Raw genomic sequence first — 21569 nt, forward strand, 5'->3', positions numbered from 1 at the left:
CAGGGATAAAGACTTTCTGACTACCTGTCCGTCAGAAAGACAGCTAGAGGGCTGGTAAGACAAACGTGTGTGTGTGTGTGTGTGTGTGTGTGTGTGTGTGTGTGTGTGTGTGTGTGTGTGTGTGTGTGTGTGTGTGTGTGTGTGTGTGTGTGTGTGTGTGTGTGTTGCCTGCTGTGCACACATTGACCCACCATTACTACCACAATGTACAAAGACATCCAGCTTGAGACAATGCTCTCTATTAGTGGTGCATTTAAAAACAAAAAAGATTGTGCAAAATGCATTTCACCCGCCAGAAACCTAATAAAAAACCTAATAAAAAACGTATTTACTTGAGTTTCACGAAAAATGAAAACTGGATTCTGAAAAAAAAAAAGATTTAGCCACTCATTTTTAAAATCCACCATCACCAATTTGCCTCTGCAGCAGACTCGTGTATTGTATCCAGTGGTGTAGCCAGGAATTATTGTGTGGGTGGGCCTGGAGAAATGTAGGTGGGCCAGGGGGAGACATATTAAGCGTGGGGTCTGAGCTGAAACTTCATTAATGATTTTAATGATTTTTTAATGCACTAATAGAACATAAGCATAAATTAGCAGTGAAAACAAAAAACATAGGCACGGCGGCCTCAGAATGTGTGTAAAACTGACATCCACATAGGGATGGGTATCGTCAAGGCTTTAACGGTACTACTACTTTTATCGATAGCGCTTATGCTTATGCTCCAGGTTCAGTACCAACCACATCATAAAGTACGCGGACAATACAACAGTGGTGGGACTCACCAGGGACAACAACGAACAGGCCTACAGGGAGGAGGTGAAACATCTGACAGACTGGTGTAACACCAACAACCTGATCCTGAATGTCGATAAAACAAAAGAGATCATTGTCGACTTCAGGAACAAAAAGCACCGTCACCCACCACTCCACATCAACGGCACAGCAGTGAAGACTACAGACAGCACCAAGTTCCTGGGGGTGCATATCACAAGCAGTCTGACCTGGTCCACTCACACGACATCACTATTTAAGAAGGCACAGCAGCGCCTACACTTCCTGCACAGCTCCCCCCTCCCATCCTCACCACGTTCTACAGAGGAACCATAGAGAGCGTGCTGACCAGCGGCATCTCCATCTGGTCGAGAGACTGCAACGCCAAAGACTGGAAGTCTCTGCAGAGAGTGGTCAGGACAGCAGAGAAGATCATCGGAGTTTCTCTCCCTCAGGTTAAGAGTCTGGGTGTCATCCTCGACGGCACACTTTCATTCAAATCTCACATCAGTAATATCACTCGGTCTGCCTATTTCCATCTACGCAACATCAACCGCCTCCGGCCGTCCCTTAACCCTAAGACCACCGCCATTCTTGTTCACACCCTGGTCACTTCCCGCATCGACTAATGCAACTCCCTTCTCTTTGGTCTCCCTCTCAAATCCATCCACAGACTTCAACTGGTTCAGAACTCTGCCGCCCGCATCATCACCAGAACCCCCTCCATTAACCACATCACTCCCGTTCTTCAGCAACTTCACTGGCTCCCCGTCAAATCCCGTATCGTTTTTAAGATTCTGCTCCTCGCCTTTAAGGCCATCCATAACCTCACTCCTCTGTACCTCTCCGACCTCCTGCACATCAACACACCCATCCGCACTCTCAGGTCTTCTGCTTCCCTCAGCCTCACTGCACCCCCCTTCCGTTTAACCACCATGGGGTCTAGAGCCTTCAGCCGCTCTGCACCCCGCCTCTGGAACTCCCTCCCACCTGACATCCGCAACACTGACTCTCTCCCCATTTTCAAATCACGCCTCAAAACATATCTCTTCACACTCGCATATCCACCCTGATCATTATCCATCACACATCCTCTGTTTTATTTATTTGATTTGTTGCATTGTCTTGTTTATGTTTCTTATGCTGGTGTTAGGTATTGTGTATCTGGTTTTTTTATGTGTTTGTACGGCGACCTTGAGAGCCTTGAAAGGCGCCTATATAAAATAAATGAATTATTATTATTATTATTATCAGAGACACCACTCAGAAACGCTGCCTGACAAAAGCCCAGAACATTTTTAAAGACCCCACTCATCCTCACCATGCTCTGTTCTCCCTGCTGCCCTCCGGCAAGAGGTTCCGCAGCATTAAGAGCAAAACAGCCAGATTCTGCAATAGCTTTTCCCCCATGCCATCAGACTGCTGAACATCAAGTAGACCAGTAACATAAAGATTACATCATGCTGTGTAAAGAGCACATATTTGTTATATAGTATGTCTATTTTATTTATATGTATAGTAAGTCTTTATATTTTAAACGCACACTTTATCTTTAATTTTATCAGCACCACGTCACTATTATTTATTTATATGTACAATTTGAGCAAGTTTTTATATTGTCCTGTTCCTGTAAGCCAGTACAACGAAATTTCGTTTGAATAGTACACTCTGTGTCTTGTTGAAATGACAATAAAGTATGTCTAAGTCTATGTCTTATCGATCCGGTCCTTTAACATTACTTTTATCTGTTCTTTTGGAGAAAAAAACAAGGTAAACTAACTAAACAAATTGTGAACAAAACTAACATTGCTTTTTATTTAAATTAAATAAATAATATTTCACATCAAAAGAAACAACAATGTTTTAACAAATCGTATTAAATAATCTGATGACAGAATTGTAAACAGAATAGCTGAAACTTTAACAAAATAAATAACTCAGTTACCTCTAATCATTAACCCATGTTTGTATAATGTGGTTAACTCGGTGTGTTGCTGCTAGCATACATAACATACCTGACGTGGAAACGTTACTCGTGGATGGGGCTACAGAGCTACTAGAAAGACAGTCGAACCCGGTGCATTTCTCCGTCTGAATGTGGAGCACTTTTGCTAAATGTTTAGACAAATTGCTCGTGTTAACGCCCTCACATGCTAAACTCTTATTCCACTTTTGGTAACGAGCATTGTCCACATCGACACGGCTATAGTTTAACCACACCTCGGAGCGCGTTCTCTCCGCCATCTCCTCCGTGTGTGTGTGTTGCTGCATGTAGCAGCTGCGTGTGTGTAAACTGCCCCGCCCCCTCGCACACAGACGGGGGAGAGAGATCTCTTGTCTGGATTGGAAAGATCTAAAATACTAAAAAATAATCAGACGCATTTTGCTGTCTTTTTGCATGTTAGAAACGGAGTTGGCGACACTTAAACTGCAATGTAATGTTTGTGTAGCAATAATACACAGACCCGGCGTCATGGGCGGGCCCCATGGGGCCGGGCCCGCCCATCCAGGATTTGGGCCCGCCCATTCAGGATTTGGGCTCGCTGTTTTAATCAGGGCTGAATACAACATTTTAACTGTTTCATTATTATGTTCAGTGGCGGCGCTACAGCCATACCAAGAAATGGCTTAGCCCCACCATGAAAAATGATTTTAAAGTAAGCTAAATAAAGTCCGCCAACTCGCGCGGAGTAAATTGCACAGACAGCAGTAAATACCGAAGACTATAAACGGTTTGAAGTTTTTTGTCACGTAGTGATCATCTTCTCAATAGAACATCTTTGATAATGTCTTCTGGCCAATCAGAATCACGATAACGACGTGGTGTTGTTGCAGGAAGTCCCGACGGAGAATACTTTTGCTGTAGTACATCTCTCTATATACATCGATACAACATTACGTGTTGATAGAAATCAACACATAATGAAATGAGACTCCACGGTTTGATGATTCATAAGTGTGTGGGCTGTCTTTCATTTTGACACACAGAACACTGGGGGCTATCCACCCTTATCCACAATGTAAAGTAATTCACAGCCTCTTCCCTCTTCTCTCTGTGAGGAGCAGCAGGTTCAGCTTTCAGAACAAAGTAACACAAAACTAAAATGGCATTCATTTTTTTTAAATATGTCGCGTAGTAATAGATGTATTTATTTTTATTCTCAAGAGAGTACCAGAATGTGTATTTTATGTTAGTATTTCAAAAAATCTCCTGGGGGAGAATCCCCCCAGACCCCCCTACAGAGGTTGGGTTTTCAGCATGTCAACTCTTTCACCAGTGGAGAAATTGCAGGATTGGCTCCAGGTCGCCCTTTTTATTTACTACAAGACAAATGTGCCTTTTTATTTCATACAGTTCAATTTGGATTGAGACAGGGAAATAATCTAAACCTCACGCGTGGCGTTTCACTGTCAAGGGGAGCGTGTATGTAATTACATTGCAAATACTGACTTGAGCCCCACCATGCACTGTATGGGTTAGCCCTACCATAGATTACCCAACAAAAACACTCTGGAGCCGCCACTGATTATTTTTATTGTTGTTATATTTGTAGGGCTTTGTCCTAATATTTATTTTTGTTTTAAACTATGTTGAAAGATTAGTTTAATATCATTTTTTTTATTTTGCTATGATATTCTGAATGAAAGGCTGCGCGCGCGACTGGTTATTCGCTGGGTTGAGTCGTGTGGGGTCTTGAGTGAGATGCGGCACAGCAGCCTGTCACTTTACTCTTGCTAGGTTAGTTTGGCTATTATCATCTATATGTATCTGCAACAATGGATATCAGAAAGTGGTTCATGAAAGGAATATGGCAACTCAGCGCCAGATGCAGGCACATTAGAAGACATCAGTTACGTTACCAACGAGTTAGCAAGCCAGCCAGGGACAAGGGAGGCTGGCAATCAATTATATTTTGAAGAGAAATTGACTCTCAAGCCGGCTCTCTCACAAACTCCTGCTCTGTACGCAAGCAGACCGCTGCACACGCTTTCTGCCTCGCTCAATATCTCTCTCTCTCCCTTTCTCTCCATCGCTCAACCTTACTCCACCTCTCCACCCTGTGTGCTTGCCCAAGTTGGCACAGCGTTACAAATGTGCCACAAAAACAATCAATGGATGTAGCCTATAATAAGACTGTCAACAGCCTTGGCAACCTAAACCCCCCCCCTTGACAAATCTCGAGATTTCCCGGGAAACGTACGTTTCGGGGTGGGCCCGCCCTGGTAAATCAAATGCCCGCCCAGAGACGTATGTCTGCCGCCGGGTCTGATAATACATACAACATATATCGGGGGCCACAGGTTGTTTATCCTTGACAGTCGCACAGTGGGCACACACTGAGTGTTTTCATATTCAGCAAATGTGTACACGCTAAACTGCAGACCTCAAGAGGAAATAATACTTTCATTCACTCACGGCAAAAGTTACTTTACTTACTATAAAAACTCACGATAAAAAAAATGCACTCCCTATTCCATTGTCATGAAGGTGGAATCTAACTATATCCAGAATAAGTTGTATTGGATCCAGGCTAGAAACATGTTTATTTCTGCTGTAAAGTTGGGCATATTAACATGGGGGTCTATGGGAATTGCTCCTTTTTGCATCCATCCCCTGTCGGCCACTAGATGAACTGCAGTTTGTGGCACTTCCTTCTGGGCTTCCCGGCTCTGCGCTATGAAGCGCTGATTGGCTGGGGTGGGCCAGACGTGCATGTGGGTGGGCCCAGGCCCACCCGGGCCCACCCACAGCTATGCCACTGCTTGTATCAGGTTGTGTAAGGTAACGAGCAAGGACCAACACTGAGTGGGAAACCATTAGAAGGGTTCTTTCACATTATCAAACATAGCTGTGACAAATTAAAAATCCTTCCTGCCGTGAAATGAAGCAAGGATATAAGTGGGAGGTGAGAGAGTAGGTGGTGTTCTGCTCTCAAGGTGGAAAGCAGAGTGGGAGGAATTAAAAAATAAAAATGGAAAGCAGAGAGACTGAGTGAGTGCATTAGGGAGGCCAATTATACAGCAGACTGTGTAACTTCCCTTCTGCTGCTACTTCTTAAAAGTTCACTTTATCAAGACAACCAATGGAGCGACATATGGTTTTCCTAAAACAGTGTTTAAAATGATCCACAGCAAGGGATTACTTGACATCTTTAAGCATGATCTTCAGGATGATGTAAGTAGTATTAAATGCACTGATTTTTCAGAATTATATATGACACAAATATGCACACTATTTTATATTTAGAAGTTGAAACATTGGGAGAAATCATATGTATTTACAACATACTGTACACAGCAGCAACTGTAATGATGTGTGTGATTCCTCTTTTTATGCCGTGTTCCAATTACAGAAAAAATCTATTTCAATTTAGATCACAGTATTCATTTAATGACACCGAGATGGAAAACGTCACTTAAGTGTGATAATAAGGGTTTATAATAAATGTGCCATGCAGAGCATTATCAGAGATTTCAGCCACATCTTATTGACGATATTGCACTTCAGGATTATTGTTACAAAGCTGTTAATAGTGGACTTCTGCCTGTGGCGTCATGTGGATAGCCCACAGTCAACAGGAGAGACCTGCTACAGTAAGATATGAGAATTTGATGACCCCGATGAAAAAGTCTTCAATTTCTTTAAATCTCCCATCTCTTATAACAGATTTTGAAAAGATCCTTGCTTTCGCCACAATTCTTCCACATTTTGGAGGCATTTATCAGACAGGCATCTCTGCAGGAGTCATTTTTCAAAGAGGAAGGAAAGTGAGAGTGGAGCAAGGTGGCAGGTGGGAGTGGGGGCAGCTAAGGATGGGAGGGATGAAAGAGGAGGTGCAATCCATCTGAGGTGGCCGTGTGCAACTGGATGTCGGGGAGAATCTATTGCAAGGGTTCAGGTGAGTCATTACCAAACATCTTTTAGTTTCTGGTGCGCACAAGATGCAAAACGACATTGTTCAAAAGTAATAGAGCCTGAGCGAGAAATGTCCGACAGGCAGAAGAGAAGGAGAGAGATTGATGGATAAAATGAGGAATAAAACAGAGTGACTGTCTCGGAGCACGAGGGGCAGGCGGGCCGGTATTCGAAAGGGCAACAACTCAGACACACACTCCGAAGGGGAGGACGAGCAGCCCACCGGGGGCGCCTGCATAATGTGAGCCAAGTTAAACGGCCCTCCAGGGGGATTTACAGCTGGCAGGAGCAGGGGCATAAATCAGACGTAGTCACCGGGCCAGGTGCTGCAGACAGAAGATCTACAGTGCAGCCGAGACGCCTGGTAATGACTGGACCGACAGGTAAATAAACACATGAAATGAGAGGGAAATGAACGCTCCCAACACACTGGAGCGCATGTGTGGATATTTATGACAGAGATTTGACTGTTAGATACATTTAAAAGGAGCTCTTCAGGAATGTTACATATTAAAAGTCAATCAAGGGGGGTATGATGTGTTGTGTGGCCCTAGGGAAGTTTCTTCAAGTCAGAGAAAATTAATAATTTAGATTTTATTACTCAAGTAATCGGCTCTAAGACTTACAAGTGGTCAACATAAAAAATCCTGATCTACAAGCTGGGAGCAGGGAGCTGAGAAACTTTAGAGCCCTTCTGACCCGAGAAGTTATAATGGAGTTAATAAAGCCGCCATAAAGCGGTTTCAGAGCATTTGTCAGGATACTTCAGACTCATCAGCAATCATTTTGAACATTCGTATTTGAATCTGTCTCTCCTTTGTCCCTGAATGATACTGATGTGTAATTCTAAATCACTGAAGTAATAATTAAGAACACAGTTCGAGCATTTTGTCACAATCTGCCCTGCTTTTAAAGACGCGTAAAAGTAAAAAAATCTATTTTCCAAGTTATAATTCTTTCTCTGTATTGTTAAATGTTCAGTCATCTTTTTTGTTGCCAAAAATATGTAATGGGTAAGTACTGTAAGAGCTCTATTGTCCCACGGTTTAAGCTCATATCTTTTTTACGGTTTTGATTTATATCCCTTTTGTTACTAAAGCCCCAACCTGTTCATTCACAAACCAACTTCGTTACTGAAGCCAGCATCTCTTTAACTTGGGATTGAAGTGACTTTACAAACGCTGAAAGGTATGTGATGCATGATTGAGATGAGGGTGGATTCTGTTCTATTTCGTCCCTACTGACCGCCAGAGGCGGTGCTTTAAGCACTGGATATGTCCATCGCGCGCATGCGCAGCTCGAGTACCAATAACAATAAAGTCACCTGTGACCCACGTGACACCGGCTATATCAGCCGGTGTCGTCAGAGGATCTGTTCCTTTCATCTTCTCGCTGCGCGAGGGTACCGTGGCTACATTTTTGTAGCCTACAGCGTTCAGGTTTGAACGTTTGATCTGAGGGATTTCTCTGCAAGCAGCTGGCCGCGTGCAGCTTCGTGACTGACAGTCGGAGCTACGGGTCGTTAACGCGTCCTCCAGGAGCTGTGGCCGGCTGTGCGCTGTGCAGAGCCTCGACAGACAGGTTGGTGTCAGCTTGTTGCTGGCAGTGTTGTGCTAGTTACTGAAAACCAGTAACTAGTTACCATTACTAGTTACTTCATTTTCAAAAGTAACTCAGTTACTTTACTGATTACTTACACCAAAGAGTAATGCGTTACTGTGAAAAGTAACTTTTTAGTTACTTAAAAAAAGGGCTCCCATTAATGCCCTTATAGCCTTCATTTCAGTACTGTTATTGCATTGGAGAATAATACAATCTGTTGATCAACTTGACATGCATTATATGCAATCTGGATTGCATCGATATTAGCTGGCTTTCCATTTTTGTATATTCTTTCTCCAGGTAGTTGGAAAAAGTTTTCCGTCCCATATGCCGTGTGCCGCCCGGACATGGTATCATGCTAACTAGCTCCCTGAAAGCGGGTGACTCCACTGTAGCAATAGCCTGCATGTGTTCTACAACATACCGTGCAATGGCTTTATCGACTTTTCCCTGGCTAGCAGTCCCTTGGTTAAAATCCAGCCGCTGTTGCTTAGGTGGAGGTGGAGTGGCGTCGGATGAGTCTGGGTCTGTGCTGGTCTTAGTTACTAGCTTCGTCACAGCATGTTGTTTTTGCAGATGTTTTAAGAGATTTGAATTACTGGTTTGGGCAGTAGATAGGCTCTTTGACCCGCCAGGACACAACTTACATTTAACAGAAACTTTCTTTTCTTTGTGCTCGACAAAAGTGAAATAGTGAGAATATCTCCAGGTGGAGAAACTAGACTTGAGCTCCGCCGCCGCCATGATAGTCTTGTTAGTAAACAATACAAACACGCCCACAGCGCGTCTCCGCATGTGACACAGGAAGTATCTAAGTACATTTACTCAAGTACTGTACTTAAGTACAGTTCTCATCTCTGTTCGCCTGGCTGTTGACTATATAAAAAAAGTAACGGAGTAACGCACCATGTAGTAACGGTAACTGAGTTACTGAATTTAAAAAGTAATGCGTTAGAGTACTAGTTACTACCAAAAATAACGGCGTTACAGTAACGCGTTACTTTGTGACGCGTTAGTCCCAACACTAGTTGCTGGTGATGGCTGTGTCCCCGCACCCTCTCCCAGCCAAGTTGTCCTGATTGCTGTCTTATTTTTTGTTTGGCTTAGGCTTTCTGGTGACGACAGTGTTCCCGCTTCCTCTCCCATAAGGTTGCCCTTATGCTCTTTTGAAAGTTCTGCTTGTGGCGTTGTGCCCGAGCTATCATTAGCATTTGAGTCCCTCATTCAATTTAGTATGGAAAGCCCAGAGTGTCATATTTTAAACCCGTTTTTCGTTTAGATGCAGAGAGTAAGGTAAGTACTTTCTATTTCTTAGAAGCTATTATCTGGTCTTAACATTTGTGTTCTGACTTGGTCGCTTGATTGTTAGCAGCAGCCGCTTGGCTAACACCTTGCTGTTAAGCTTAACTATTAACTCAGCCGGTGAGGGCAGCGCTCCCGCTCCTGGTAACATAGGGTTTGATTGCAGTAGCGCTAGATCGTTGTATTACTGCTCCTAGTACTAGACTCCTAGCACTAGGATGATATGCAGAGAACATCTTCACTGCGGGTGCTGTGTGCTCCGCATGTGCGGTTACTACTGTAACCATGGCCTACGGTTCTATGCGGGCTGTTCTCTTTCTTAGAAGCTAATTATCTGGTCTTAACATTGTGTTCTGACTTGGTTGCTTGATTGTTAGCAGCAGCCGCTTGGCTAACACCTTGCATGTACTTAATGTACTTGTTAAGCTTCATTATTTAACTCAGCCGGTGAGGGCAGTGCTCTCGCTCCCGCTCCCGGTAAACGCATGGTATGGTTGCAGTAGCGCTATATCGTTGTATTTACTGCTCCTAGTACTAGAGTCCTAGCACTAGGACAATATGCAGAGAACAATCTTCACTGTGTGTGCAGTGTGCTCTGCATGTGTGGCCATTAAGGAGGATTTCATCCTCCCAATATTATATTATCTAGTGGGCAGCCGTTTGGCTGACACTTTTAGGCACCGGCCACAGTTACTACTGTAACTAAGGTTCTAAGCCGTAAGTACTGGCCATAATTACTACTGTAACTACGGTTCCAAGCCGTGTAAGTACTGGCCATAGTCAATACCGTAACTACGGCTCTATGCTGTGTAAGTACTGGCCATAGTTACTACTGTAACTACGGTTTTAAGCTGTAAGTACTGGCCATAGTTACTACTGTAACTACGGTTCCAAGCCGTGCAAGTACTGACCATAGTCAATACCGTAAACGGCTCTATGCTGTGTAAGTACTGGTCATAGTTACTACTGTAACTACGGTTCCAAGCCATGTAAGTACTGGCCATAGTTACTACTGTAACTACGGTTCCAAGCCGTGCAAGTACTGGCCAGAGTTACTACTGTAACTACGGCTCTATGCTGTGTAAGTTCTGGCCATAGTTACGACTGTAACTACGGTTCTAAGCCGTGTAAGTACTGGCCATAGTTACTACTGTAACTACGGTTATATGCCGTGTGAGCACTGGCCATGGTGACTACTGTAACTACGGCTCTGTGCTGTTCTCTTCTTTAGAAGCTAGTTATCTGGTCTTAAACATGTGTGTTATTTGACTTGATCTCGCTTGATCGTTAGCAGCAGCTGCTCGGCTAACGTCTTGCGTGTACTGTTAAGCTTCTTTATTTTACCCAGCTAGGTGAAGGCAGTGCTCTCGCTCCCGCTCCCTCTACCGGTAATGCGGATGTAGCTACAGTACATCCCTTTTTCTGTTCGGTGAGTAGTAGCACCGCTCTACTCTTCCCGTTCAGCAGGTGAAGGCTGTGTTCCCGGCTCCCGCACCCGGTTACGCTGCATCTGGCATTCGTCTCTAACTCAACCAGTGAAGGCAGTGTTCTCGCCCCCGCTCCTGGTAGACGCTGAACTGCCTCGCTTTTCCGTTAAGCAGGTAGCCGGTGAAAGCTGTGTTCCCGCACCCGCTCCCGGTTACGCTGCATCTGGCATTCGTCTCTAACTCAACCAGTGAAGGCAGTGTTTTCGCCCCCGCTCCTGGTAGACGCTGAACTGCCTCGTTTTTCCGTTAAGCATGGTAGCTGGTGAAGGCTGTGTTCCCGCACCCGCTCCCGGTTACGCTGCATCTGGCATTCGTCTCTAACTCAACCAGTGAAGGCAGTTCTCGCCCCCAGCTCCTGTAGACGCCAAACTGCCCTCGTTTTCCGTTAAGCAGGTAGTCGGTGAAGGCTATGTTCCCGCACCCGCTCCCGGTTACGCTGCATCTGGCATTCGTCTCTACTCAACCAGTGAAGGCAGTTCTCGCCCCCGCTCCTGGTAGACGCAAAACTGCCTCGTTTTCCGTTAAGCAGGTTAGCCGGTGAACAGCCTGTGTTCCTGCACCCGCCTCCCGGTTACGCTGCCATCTGGCATTCGTCTCCTAACTCAACCAGTGAAGGCAGTGTTGTCGCCCCCGCTCCTGGTAGACGCTGAACTGCCTTGTTTTTCTGTTAAGCAGGTAGCTGGTGAAGGCTGTGTTCCCGCACCCGCTCCCGGTTACGCTATATCTGGCATTCGTCCTCTAACTCAACCAGTGAAGGCAGTGTTCTCAGCCCCCCGCTCCATGTAGACGCGGAACTGCCTTGTTTCTCCGTTAAGCAGGTAGCTGGTGAAGGCTGTGTTCCCGCACCCGCTCCCGGTTACGCTGCATCTGGCATTCGTCTCTAACTCAACCAGTGAAGGCAGTGTTCTCGCCCCCGCTCCTGGTAGGCGCTGAACTGCCTTGTCTTTCCGTTAAGCAGGTAGCTGGTGAAGGCTGTGTTCCCGCACCCGCTCCCGGTTACGCTGCATCTGGCATTCGTCTCTAACTCAACCAGTGAAGGTAGTGTTCTCGCCCCCGCTCCTGGTAGACGCGGAACTGCCCTGTTTTTCAGTTAAGCAGGTAGCTGGTGAAGGCTGTGTTCCCGCACCCGCTCCCGGTTATGCTGCATCTGGCATTCGTCTCTAACTCAGCCGGCAGTGTTCTCGCCCCCCGCTCCTGGTAGACGCTGAACTGCCGTGTTTATTAATCCAGCCAGGTGAAGGCAGTGTTCTCGCTCCCGCTCCCTCTGCCGGTAACGTGGGTGTAATTACATCCCTCTTTCTGTTTGGCGAGTAGCAGCAACGCTCTACTCTTTCCATTAAGCAGGTAGCTGGTGAAGGCTTTGTTCCCGCACCCGCTCCCGGCTACGCTGCATCTGGCTACCTACAGAATGGCTCATTCATGTAGCGCCTGTATGGCTTCTTTTGAGCCCGAGGACGGCCACGACCGCTGCCCCTCCTGCCTCGCGGTCTGGCGGTCAGTGGGGACGAAATGTGAGCATCTGAGGGAGGATCTCACGGTAAACGCCTGCATGAGCTGTAGCTGCATGCCTCGGGCGCTCAGAGTGGCTAGAATCACTGAGGTGGAACGTCTTGCAGCAGCCAACAGACACCTCTCCTTGTCACATCCTCCTCCAGATCAATTCGGCCGACTTGAGGAAGCGATGGCTATGTGTGCTCCCCCCAATAGAAGGACTAGAAACAGGCTGTCCTCTAAAGTGGATCGGCTAGCTGCCGATAGGGGCATGATGAAGTCGCCTCTTGGCCCTTCAGCCTGGGCCCGGTGTAGGGGCTGCTAGCGGGCCGCCTGTCCCCCCCCCCCCCTTCGGTTGACGCCCCTCCTTCGATTGGCGCACCTCCTTCGGTTGGCGCACCTCCTTCGGCTGACGCATCTCCTTCGGTTGACGCACCTCTGTATGAGGACGCCTTGTCGCTGGTACAGACTCGTCGCCAGGTTTCGCTGGCCCAGTCACCAGTAGCGGAGGCATGTAGGAGAGTCCTCCGTAGTGTACCAGTCGAGCCAGGGGAGCTGTTTAGGTCAGCTGCCCTGGAGGCAGCAATCAAGCCAGTAAGACCCTCTGCTTAGCCCAGGGGGTTCTACTCTGCGTACTTTCTCGTGAGCAAGAAAGTCGGCGGATTTCGCCCGATCTTGGACATCAGAGGAATCAACAGATTCTCGAAGGTGCTGCCATTCTATATGCTGACCACTGCATATGCACAGGTGGAGTGGTTCTCAACCGTGGACTTGAGGGATGCCTACTTCCACGTGGGCCGGGCAAGATGGTGCCTTATATTCAGTTCCTCCGGCCCTTGGGCAGACTGGCAGCTGCCTCGGCCGCTGGGCCCTTAGGCCCGCTGTCGTTGCGCCCCATGCAGATGTGGCTGAACAGCCTTCACTTGGACGCCAAGTGGCACAGGCACAGGGAAGTCAGGGTGTCGCAGCATTGCCTCCACTCTCTGTCACGCTGGAGGGGCAGGGCCTATCTCCTAGTGGGCGTGCCCATGGGCGCCATCCCATCCCGCCAGGAGACCATCACCATAGGTGCATGTCTCTCAGGGTGGGGTGCAGTGCGGCAGGGCAGGACCGTTCAGGGTCAGCGGTCTGCCCAGGAGAGTGCGCGCCAGGTCAACGTGCTAGAGCTTCGGGCTGTGCAGCTTGCACTCACGCACTTTCTACCCCAACTAGGGGGCAAGAATGTGCGTGTTCCTTGGGGACAGCATGTACGTTGTTGCTTAGACAACAGTCCCTTCTAGATAGTGGACGTTCTCACTCCACTCTGAATTTATGTGGCTGCGATTTCTGCCAAACATGTTCGGGTCGACGGCGCCACAGGTCGGTGTCCCTCTTTATGAGAGGGGCTTTACGGCAGCGTCCCCCTAGCACCCCGAGGGCTCCGGCTTGGGACCTGCCCCTGCTGCCGGATGCCCGATCATCTCCTCCCATCGAGCCCCTGGCCCAGGTGGGGCTTAGGTGGCTGCCCACGAAGGCAGCATTTCTGCTTGCCATAGCCTCAGGGAAGCGAGTCGGGGAGTTGCATGTCCTCTCCATAAACAATACATGCCCGAGGTGGGACTCTCAGACGTTGCCCTTTGGGCAAATGTGGCATTCCTGCCCGGGGTCCTTCCACAAACCCACTTCAATCAGCCTGCCCAGCTGGCACGCTTTGACATTCAGGAGTAAGGCACGTCGAAGTTGCTGTGCCCTGGGGGTGCCCAAAGGGCGTATATCAAGGCTACTGCCTGTATACGGCAGTAGGAGCAACTCTTGATTTTGCCCTGGCGGCACTAAAGGAGGTTATGCCCTCTAACCAGTGGCTGCCCCACTGGGTTGTCGATACCATCTCACAGGCTTACGGGGCCAGTGGCCGCCCCCTGCCATCAGGCTGAGATGCCACTCTACAAGGAGCATCTCAACATCTTGGGCTGCCCTGAGGCTGGTGCCCCTGGAGACCATCTGCGCCGCGGCGTCGTGGGCGTCTTCTGGCACATTCTCCAGTTGTCATCAGGTCAATGTCGCCACTCCTCATTCTTTGGGCGTGGTCCTTTTGCCGAGCTCCGCTGTTTCCAGTGGTGAGCAAGGGCTTGGATTCTTCATGACATTGTTGGTATAAGTCATCCAGTGCTTAAAGCACCGCCTCTGGCGGTCAGTAGGGACGAAATAGAACGATAGTTACGGCTGTAACTACGGTTCTATGAGTCCCGGATGACCGCCAGAGTTCCCTGTCACTCAGAATTATTGTGTGCTCGCGAGAAGATTCTGGGAACAGATCCTCTGACCACACCGGCTGATATAGCCGGTGTCACGTGGGTCACAGGTGACTTTGTTGTTATTGGTACTCGAGCTGCGCATGCGCACGATGGACATATCCAGTGCTTAAAGCACCGCCTCTGGCGGTCATCCGGGACTCATAGAACCGTAGTTACAGCCGTAACTATCGTTTCAGTCAGTCAACCTGTATATAAAAACTTTTATTGTACTCGAGCCAATCTGATCTGAACTCTGTTCTGTTTAATTTAGACACTCAAGTGTTACTTACGTTTCCATGTTGTCGCCCTCTAGAACTGTCTGCACTGGAAGGTAACCCAGCCGTGGATGTTTGGCAAAGTACTTCTTCGAGCGGAATTTGTTCTTCAGCACTTTGGTGAAATCACGCATGTCCTCACCCGATGTCGTCTGCAGAAGGAGTGACACAGAGAGAGACAGACAGACAGAGATTGTATGTTATTTATTGCCATTTGTGAGCCATGTCTCTGCATTTCCACTGTCTCTTGTGCAGACATCAGCAGCATATGCATTTGTGTGAAATAGAACCTGTTCTGTTAATTAGATACTTAGCAAAGGGGTTCTTTCTGTAGAAGCGGTTTCTGCTTTGCAAGCAAACAACAAATTACCACAACAGTGTGCCCGGGGGGGGGAAATCCCTTAGCAGAGGATTCAGACAACCACCACTGAACACGCCACAAATTAATATTACTCCAACAGTTGACAGATGCGTAAATAAACATACAATTGATTTAACTTGGCTTAGTGACTAATCCGTGCCATTTTGTGTTTCGTGTGCGCACACTAAAGGCAATTATAGAACAATTATACTAAAGCTGCGAGAGAATTTGTGTGCGTCATAGTGTAATTGTCTTTACATAAGCTCCTTCATGTGGTTTAACAGACACATTTTTTATCCTTTTAAGATGAGTTTTTTTGCCTTAAAAGACTAATAGGTAAAAGAGAGAAATGGAGACACCAGCTGGAAACAAATTGGAGATGTTGACATTACAGCGTGTGCGTCACCAGGACGCTCCCTGACAGAGAGTGACAGCAAAAGCCCATCAGACACAGTGGTATCCAAACAACATCTCCACTTAGGAAAGGAAAAAAACACTTAAATTACAGCAATCAATACAGCAGTCCACCACATTCTGCTTCTTCAATATCACAGAGAGATCCCATTGGAGCTATGAAAATGCGACACACATAAAAATAAAAACCTAATAAAAAAAGCAATATTGTGGCCATAAAGTAGACAGCACGACAAAGATGTGAGAACAAATCTTATTAAATGACCGCACTGAGGATCACTAAAGTCACTATCAGTCTTTAACTCTGCAAAATCAGTTTTTTGTAGAGTCATTATTCAATACGGGATTGAACGTATAAAACTGCAACCAATTTGATTTGAGAATGGGGGGGAAGGGTAAATACAATTATATACGATTCTGATCTTTTTAGACGAAACAGGAGTGTCTAATAAAGTTGAGATGAACTCAAGGATTCAAATGTTGTTCCAGTTATATTTGATTTTCCTCTCGCTGGTATTGCACATTTGGATCTTGAATAAACCAAACGGGTTAGAACTGCTGTTTTGGAGTAATTTCCTGTAGAATACTTTGCAGGTAAATACGCTCCTCTAACTTGGATATGCAGTGCTTATTAAGTGACATTACAACTATTCAGCAGAAATCAAGTGTAAGCTTTTCAAGGTTTTAGGATTTTGTTTATAGCTATTCCAGTATTGATCTCACTTGACTGTATGCTCAAGGGCATTGTTCAAACAGAACATAAGCTTTGGCACCTGTCTAACGTGTTTGGCAACTGCAAAGCAAGCTGTCCTCAACCATTTGCTAGTATTTGGCGCCATTCATTGATCCCTTTATCCTTGTTTGTGCTGAAAAGCCTGCGGACAGTACGCTGCTATCAGAGCCACTCTTCAAAGTAGTGATGGTGGCATGTTTGGATTGCTTTCTGGCAGACGCAGAGCATACCTTTAAAGTTGCCTTGTCACAGACAATCTGCTCGACAAAATATGTTTGTCTTTTTTGTTTTCCTGCGATGATGGTTCTTCAGGACTGCTTCTTAAGCTCTAATCACACTCTCGCAGACTTTTCCGGTGTTTCTAAAGTAGATGACAATGTATGTGTGTCGTTTAAGAGGAAAATATGCCTGTTTTTGTTTTTGTTATTACTGTCAGGAAATGTACAACCTAACCCTGGTCCGCCCAGTAGTAGTAGTCAGATCGCTACTCCTGCTGATTTTAAAGCTAGGTCTGGGTTGGGTTTCATCCACTTGAATGTGCGCAGTCTGTTAGGTAAACTAGATTTTGTCCGTATCTTGGCGAGCTCGACTGACGCTGACGTCATTGTTTTATCAGAAACATGGCTAAACAAATCTATTTTGGCCTCTGACATTGCCTTAAATGGTTTTAATGTGTATCGTACCGAACGGCCTAATAAAGGTAGTGGCGTTGCCATTTATGTTAAGAACAAGTTCAGTGTAACCACATTAGTTTCCAAATCGATCAGTAAGCAATTTGAATTTTTAGCCATAAATATAGAAGTGGCAAAGGGTCAACAGGTCATGGTAGTGAGTTGTTACAGACCCCCCTCAGCTGTCAAAGACTCCTTGTCTTCACTAGCAAATATTTTATCACAACTAGACTACAAGGAAATAGTGCTACTTGGAGATTTTAACTGGGACTGGTTAACTGCAGTGTCAGAGGATTTTAAAAACCTTTGTATCTCTTTAAATGTTACTCAGATTGTTGACAGTCCTACTCGCCCTAACATTAAGTCCCCTAATAAATCCTCCCTAATTGATCTCATTTTAACTAATGTTCCCCATAAATATTCATCTGTGGGAGTATTTGCAAATGATCTGAGTGATCACTGTGTTGTAGCCACAATTAGGGACACTAAGGTCCAAAAGGTTAAACCTCGCAGTTCCCATCGGCGAAAACACGTGGGTTTGCTGTCCTGGCTCCAAGATGGTGGAATGAGCTCCCCATTGACATCAGGACGGCAGATAGCTTGCACATCTTCCGGCGCAAACTGAAAACTCATCTCTTTCGACTCCACTTCGAGCGTTAGACTATTAACGAAGCACTTTTATACTAATAAAGGACTGGCTTACCTAAAGCCAGTTGAGTAGCACTTGAAATGTTTGGCTCTATGAAACCTGATGTACTTATATGATTCTGTTTTCTTCAAGGTTGTGTCTTCCTGGTCGAATGTACTTATTGTAAGTCGCTTTGGATAAAAGCGTCAGCTAAATGCAATGTAATGTAATGTAATAATCATTAAGAGAGACAAAAAACATTTTGTGGAGCAGGGTTTTGTGCATGATCTGTTTGATTTTGATTGGGGTAAAATCGATCTGTGTGCTGATGTAGAAACCGCATGGTCTTATTTTTATCTTGGTTTTATGGAGATCATTGATAGACATGCACCCCTGCGTACATTTAGAGTAAAGGGACGAGACAATCCTTGGTTTTCTGCTAATCTGTCCAGTCTCCTTCATGAGAGAAACAAGGCCTGGGCAAAGGCTAGGAAATCAGGCTCAGAGGTAGAATGGCTGCATTTTAGGCAGCTAAGAAATAGCTTCACATCGCAAATCAAAAGTGCTAAATCAAAGTACTATCTGTCAGTAACCACAAAGAATCTGAATAATCCTGGAAAATGTTGGAAAGCCATTAAATCGTTATCCACCGGCGATATCAGTAATGAGCTACCTCCGTGCATTACCACAGCATCTGGCACTATATCGGACAGGGCTACTATGCTAAATTGCTTTAATGAGCATTTTGTGTCCTGTGGTTCTCTATTTGATTCTGTCACTAACTCTGCTTCTGTGAACACTACAGTATGTGATTCTGAAAAACGTGTGTTGGAAAACCCTTTTAGTTTTACCCCTTTTACTGTTGATGTTGTTCGTGAAGCTTTAACCAAGTTAGATCCTAAGAAACCGGCTGGCCCGGACAACGTAGAACCTTTCTTTTTAAAGATAGCTGCAGATTTTATTTCTCCACCTCTCACTACTCCTTTTAACCTCTTCCTCAGCACTAACACAATTCCAAAATTGTGGAAGTCAGCGTATGTCCTGCCTTTGCTAAAAGGAGGGGAGGCCACCTTATTAAATAACTATAGGCCAATCTCTAAGTTGTCAGTTCTGGCTAAGGTTCTTGAACGCTTAATGAGTGAACAGGTAAAGGTGTTTTTATGTACAAATGACATCCTGTCTAAACATCAGTCAGGCTTCAGAAAGCAACACAGCACCATCACTGCCACAATGAAAGTGGTGAATGATGTGGCGAGTATTTTAGATAATAAGCAGAGTTGTGCAGCTCTATTTATTGACCTTTCAAAAGCGTTTGACACCGTCGATCATCACATTTTAAAGCAGAGGCTAGCCAGTATAGGCATGTCCAGCCATGCAGTAGGGTAGTTTGTAAACTACCTCTCTGAAAGGTCCCAATGTGTTCAATTTGATGGGCTGTCTTCTGAGTGGTTGAACATTGCAAATGGTGTTCCCCAAGGTTCTGTTTTAGGTCCACTTTTATTCTCCATCTACATCAACAGTTTAGGTGAAAATGTGGATGAAGCTACTTTACATTTCTATGCGGACGATACCGTGATGTACTGTGCAGGTCCCTCCATTAAGAAGGCTGGTGTTAAATTAAAGGCTGTTAACATTATTCAGACTCAGCTCTCTGAACTAAAGCTTCTTTTAAATGTTGAGAAAACCAAGGTAATGCTCTTTTCTAAAGCTAAAAAGACACCAGAGCCTGTTTTAGATATTGTAACTACGCAAGGAATAAAACTTGAAGTGGTTACCTGTTACAAATACCTTGGTATCTGGCTTGATGATTGTCTCACTTTTAAACTTCATGTCAATAACCTGCTTAAAAAGCTGAGGGTTAGGCTAGGTTTCTTCTACAGGAACAAGTCCTGTTTCTCGCTTGAAGCCAGGAAAAGGCTAGTCACTGTGACCTTTTTACCTGTGCTGGACTATGGTGATTTGATGTATATGAATGCACCTGCCAATTGCCTGGTCAAGTTAGATGCTGCGTATCACAGTGCACTGAGATTTGTGACAAACTGTAAAGCATTAACCCATCACTGTACCCTGTATGCAAGGGCTGGTTTGCTTTCACTAACTGTACGGAGGCTCAGTCACTGGTACATTTTTATATACAAAGCCATGTTAGGGAAACTTCCATCTTATATCTGCTCACTGATCTCACGGAAAATTGTAAGTGGCTACTGCCTGAGATCGAATGCTGTGGTTTTATTAAATGTGCCAACTGCTAGGACTGTCTTAGGGAAGACAGCTTTTAGATGCGCAGCTCCGCTGTCTTGGAATAGTCTGCAAATTAAATGGAAACTGAACAATCTGGTGCCACTAAATGTTTTTAAAGCTCGGTTGGATGCTAGTCAATCGGAAGCTATTGGTACCTGTTTATGTGGATAATTATGTAAATGATGCTGTATGATGTCCTTTTCTTGTTCTATTTATGTTTTTATGTTTCATGTGGAACTACTTGAGCAGGTCTCCCTTGAAAAAGAGATCAATGATCTCAATGGGATTTATCTGTATAAATAAAGGTTTGAAATTAAATGAAAGGCTGATCAGTTGAATTATTAATTTACTCAGTGCTTAAAATCTTTTGTCTTTTTAGTGTGTCACAGGACTGTTTACAGCTTCCAGGCAGCTGTCACAAGCCTCTCTTTTCTGCTATACTGATTATTGTCTCTCTGGTGTTTTTCTTTATTTTTTATTTTGATAACACCAAATAAAATAATCATGCAACAGACCTTACTTTATCATAAAATAAGGGGGGCAAAAAGAAAAATTCATGAATTAAATGTGAGGACATATTCCTTTAACCAATTCTTAAGGATGAGGTCAACTTTGTGACAGACTGGGGTACCATATGAACACAGAGTATTGTTTATGCGCCGTCATATCCGTTTGTTAAGCATGGGTTTTATGTTCATGACCTCATCTAATCAAAATCTGATTTGCTAAGCTATGCACGTTTAACGGCCATCTCTAAAAGAGAGTCTAATAATGCCCTTGTTGTGCTTTCATTATTTATACTAATAATGTATGAAGACAGGATGAACGTGGCACAACACAATGAGATAGAGGGGTATTTTGAACCCTCTTTAAAGTCACCGTTTTGTCCATCCTTTATGGTAAAACTCCAGACTCCTGAGTGATTAATGCAACCTAAAGTTAAAGTGGACCTATCATGCTATATTTGAAATATATATTGTAGGGCCATACCTATACAGAACATGTCTGTGCAGTTTTTTTTTCAATATACCAAACAGGTCACCCATTGTAGCCATGCCTCACACTGCTCACACCTCTCTTTTGCAGCCCTGTTAGAGAAATGCAGATCTTGGGTCCTTAGCTTGAAAAAAATAAAGAAGAGGAGGCGGAGCTAATGCCTGATCAGAATTCTACCGGAGATAAAGTTAAATTCGGTGTGATAAAACGCCATCCTGTTTAAACCACGTCAAGGATTATTTCTGAAACAGCATGGAGCTCAAATGCTTTTTCTCTTGCAGGTTTATCACAAGGTGAGTTCCTTTTTTATTTCCTGCTTTTTAAACACATGTGCTCTACAGTACAGGTTAGCTCTGAGTGTTAGAGATGCTTGCTAATGTAAACAAAGACGTCCAAAACACGTC

General features: G+C 45.2%; 1 protein-coding gene across 1 annotated transcript in view; it reads right to left on the reverse strand.

The window, feature by feature from the left end:
* Positions 1-21569, reverse strand: part of utrn (utrophin) — a 200338-nt gene that overhangs the window by 26936 nt on the left and 151833 nt on the right. Inside the window, 1 exon segment of the mRNA XM_034202775.1 lies at positions 15137-15273. Within this exon segment, the coding sequence (XP_034058666.1) occupies positions 15137-15273 (137 nt within the window).

The sequence above is a fragment of the Gymnodraco acuticeps genome, unplaced genomic scaffold (assembly GCF_902827175.1).
Source record: "Gymnodraco acuticeps unplaced genomic scaffold, fGymAcu1.1, whole genome shotgun sequence".
Taxonomy (NCBI): Eukaryota; Metazoa; Chordata; class Actinopteri; order Perciformes; family Bathydraconidae; genus Gymnodraco; species Gymnodraco acuticeps.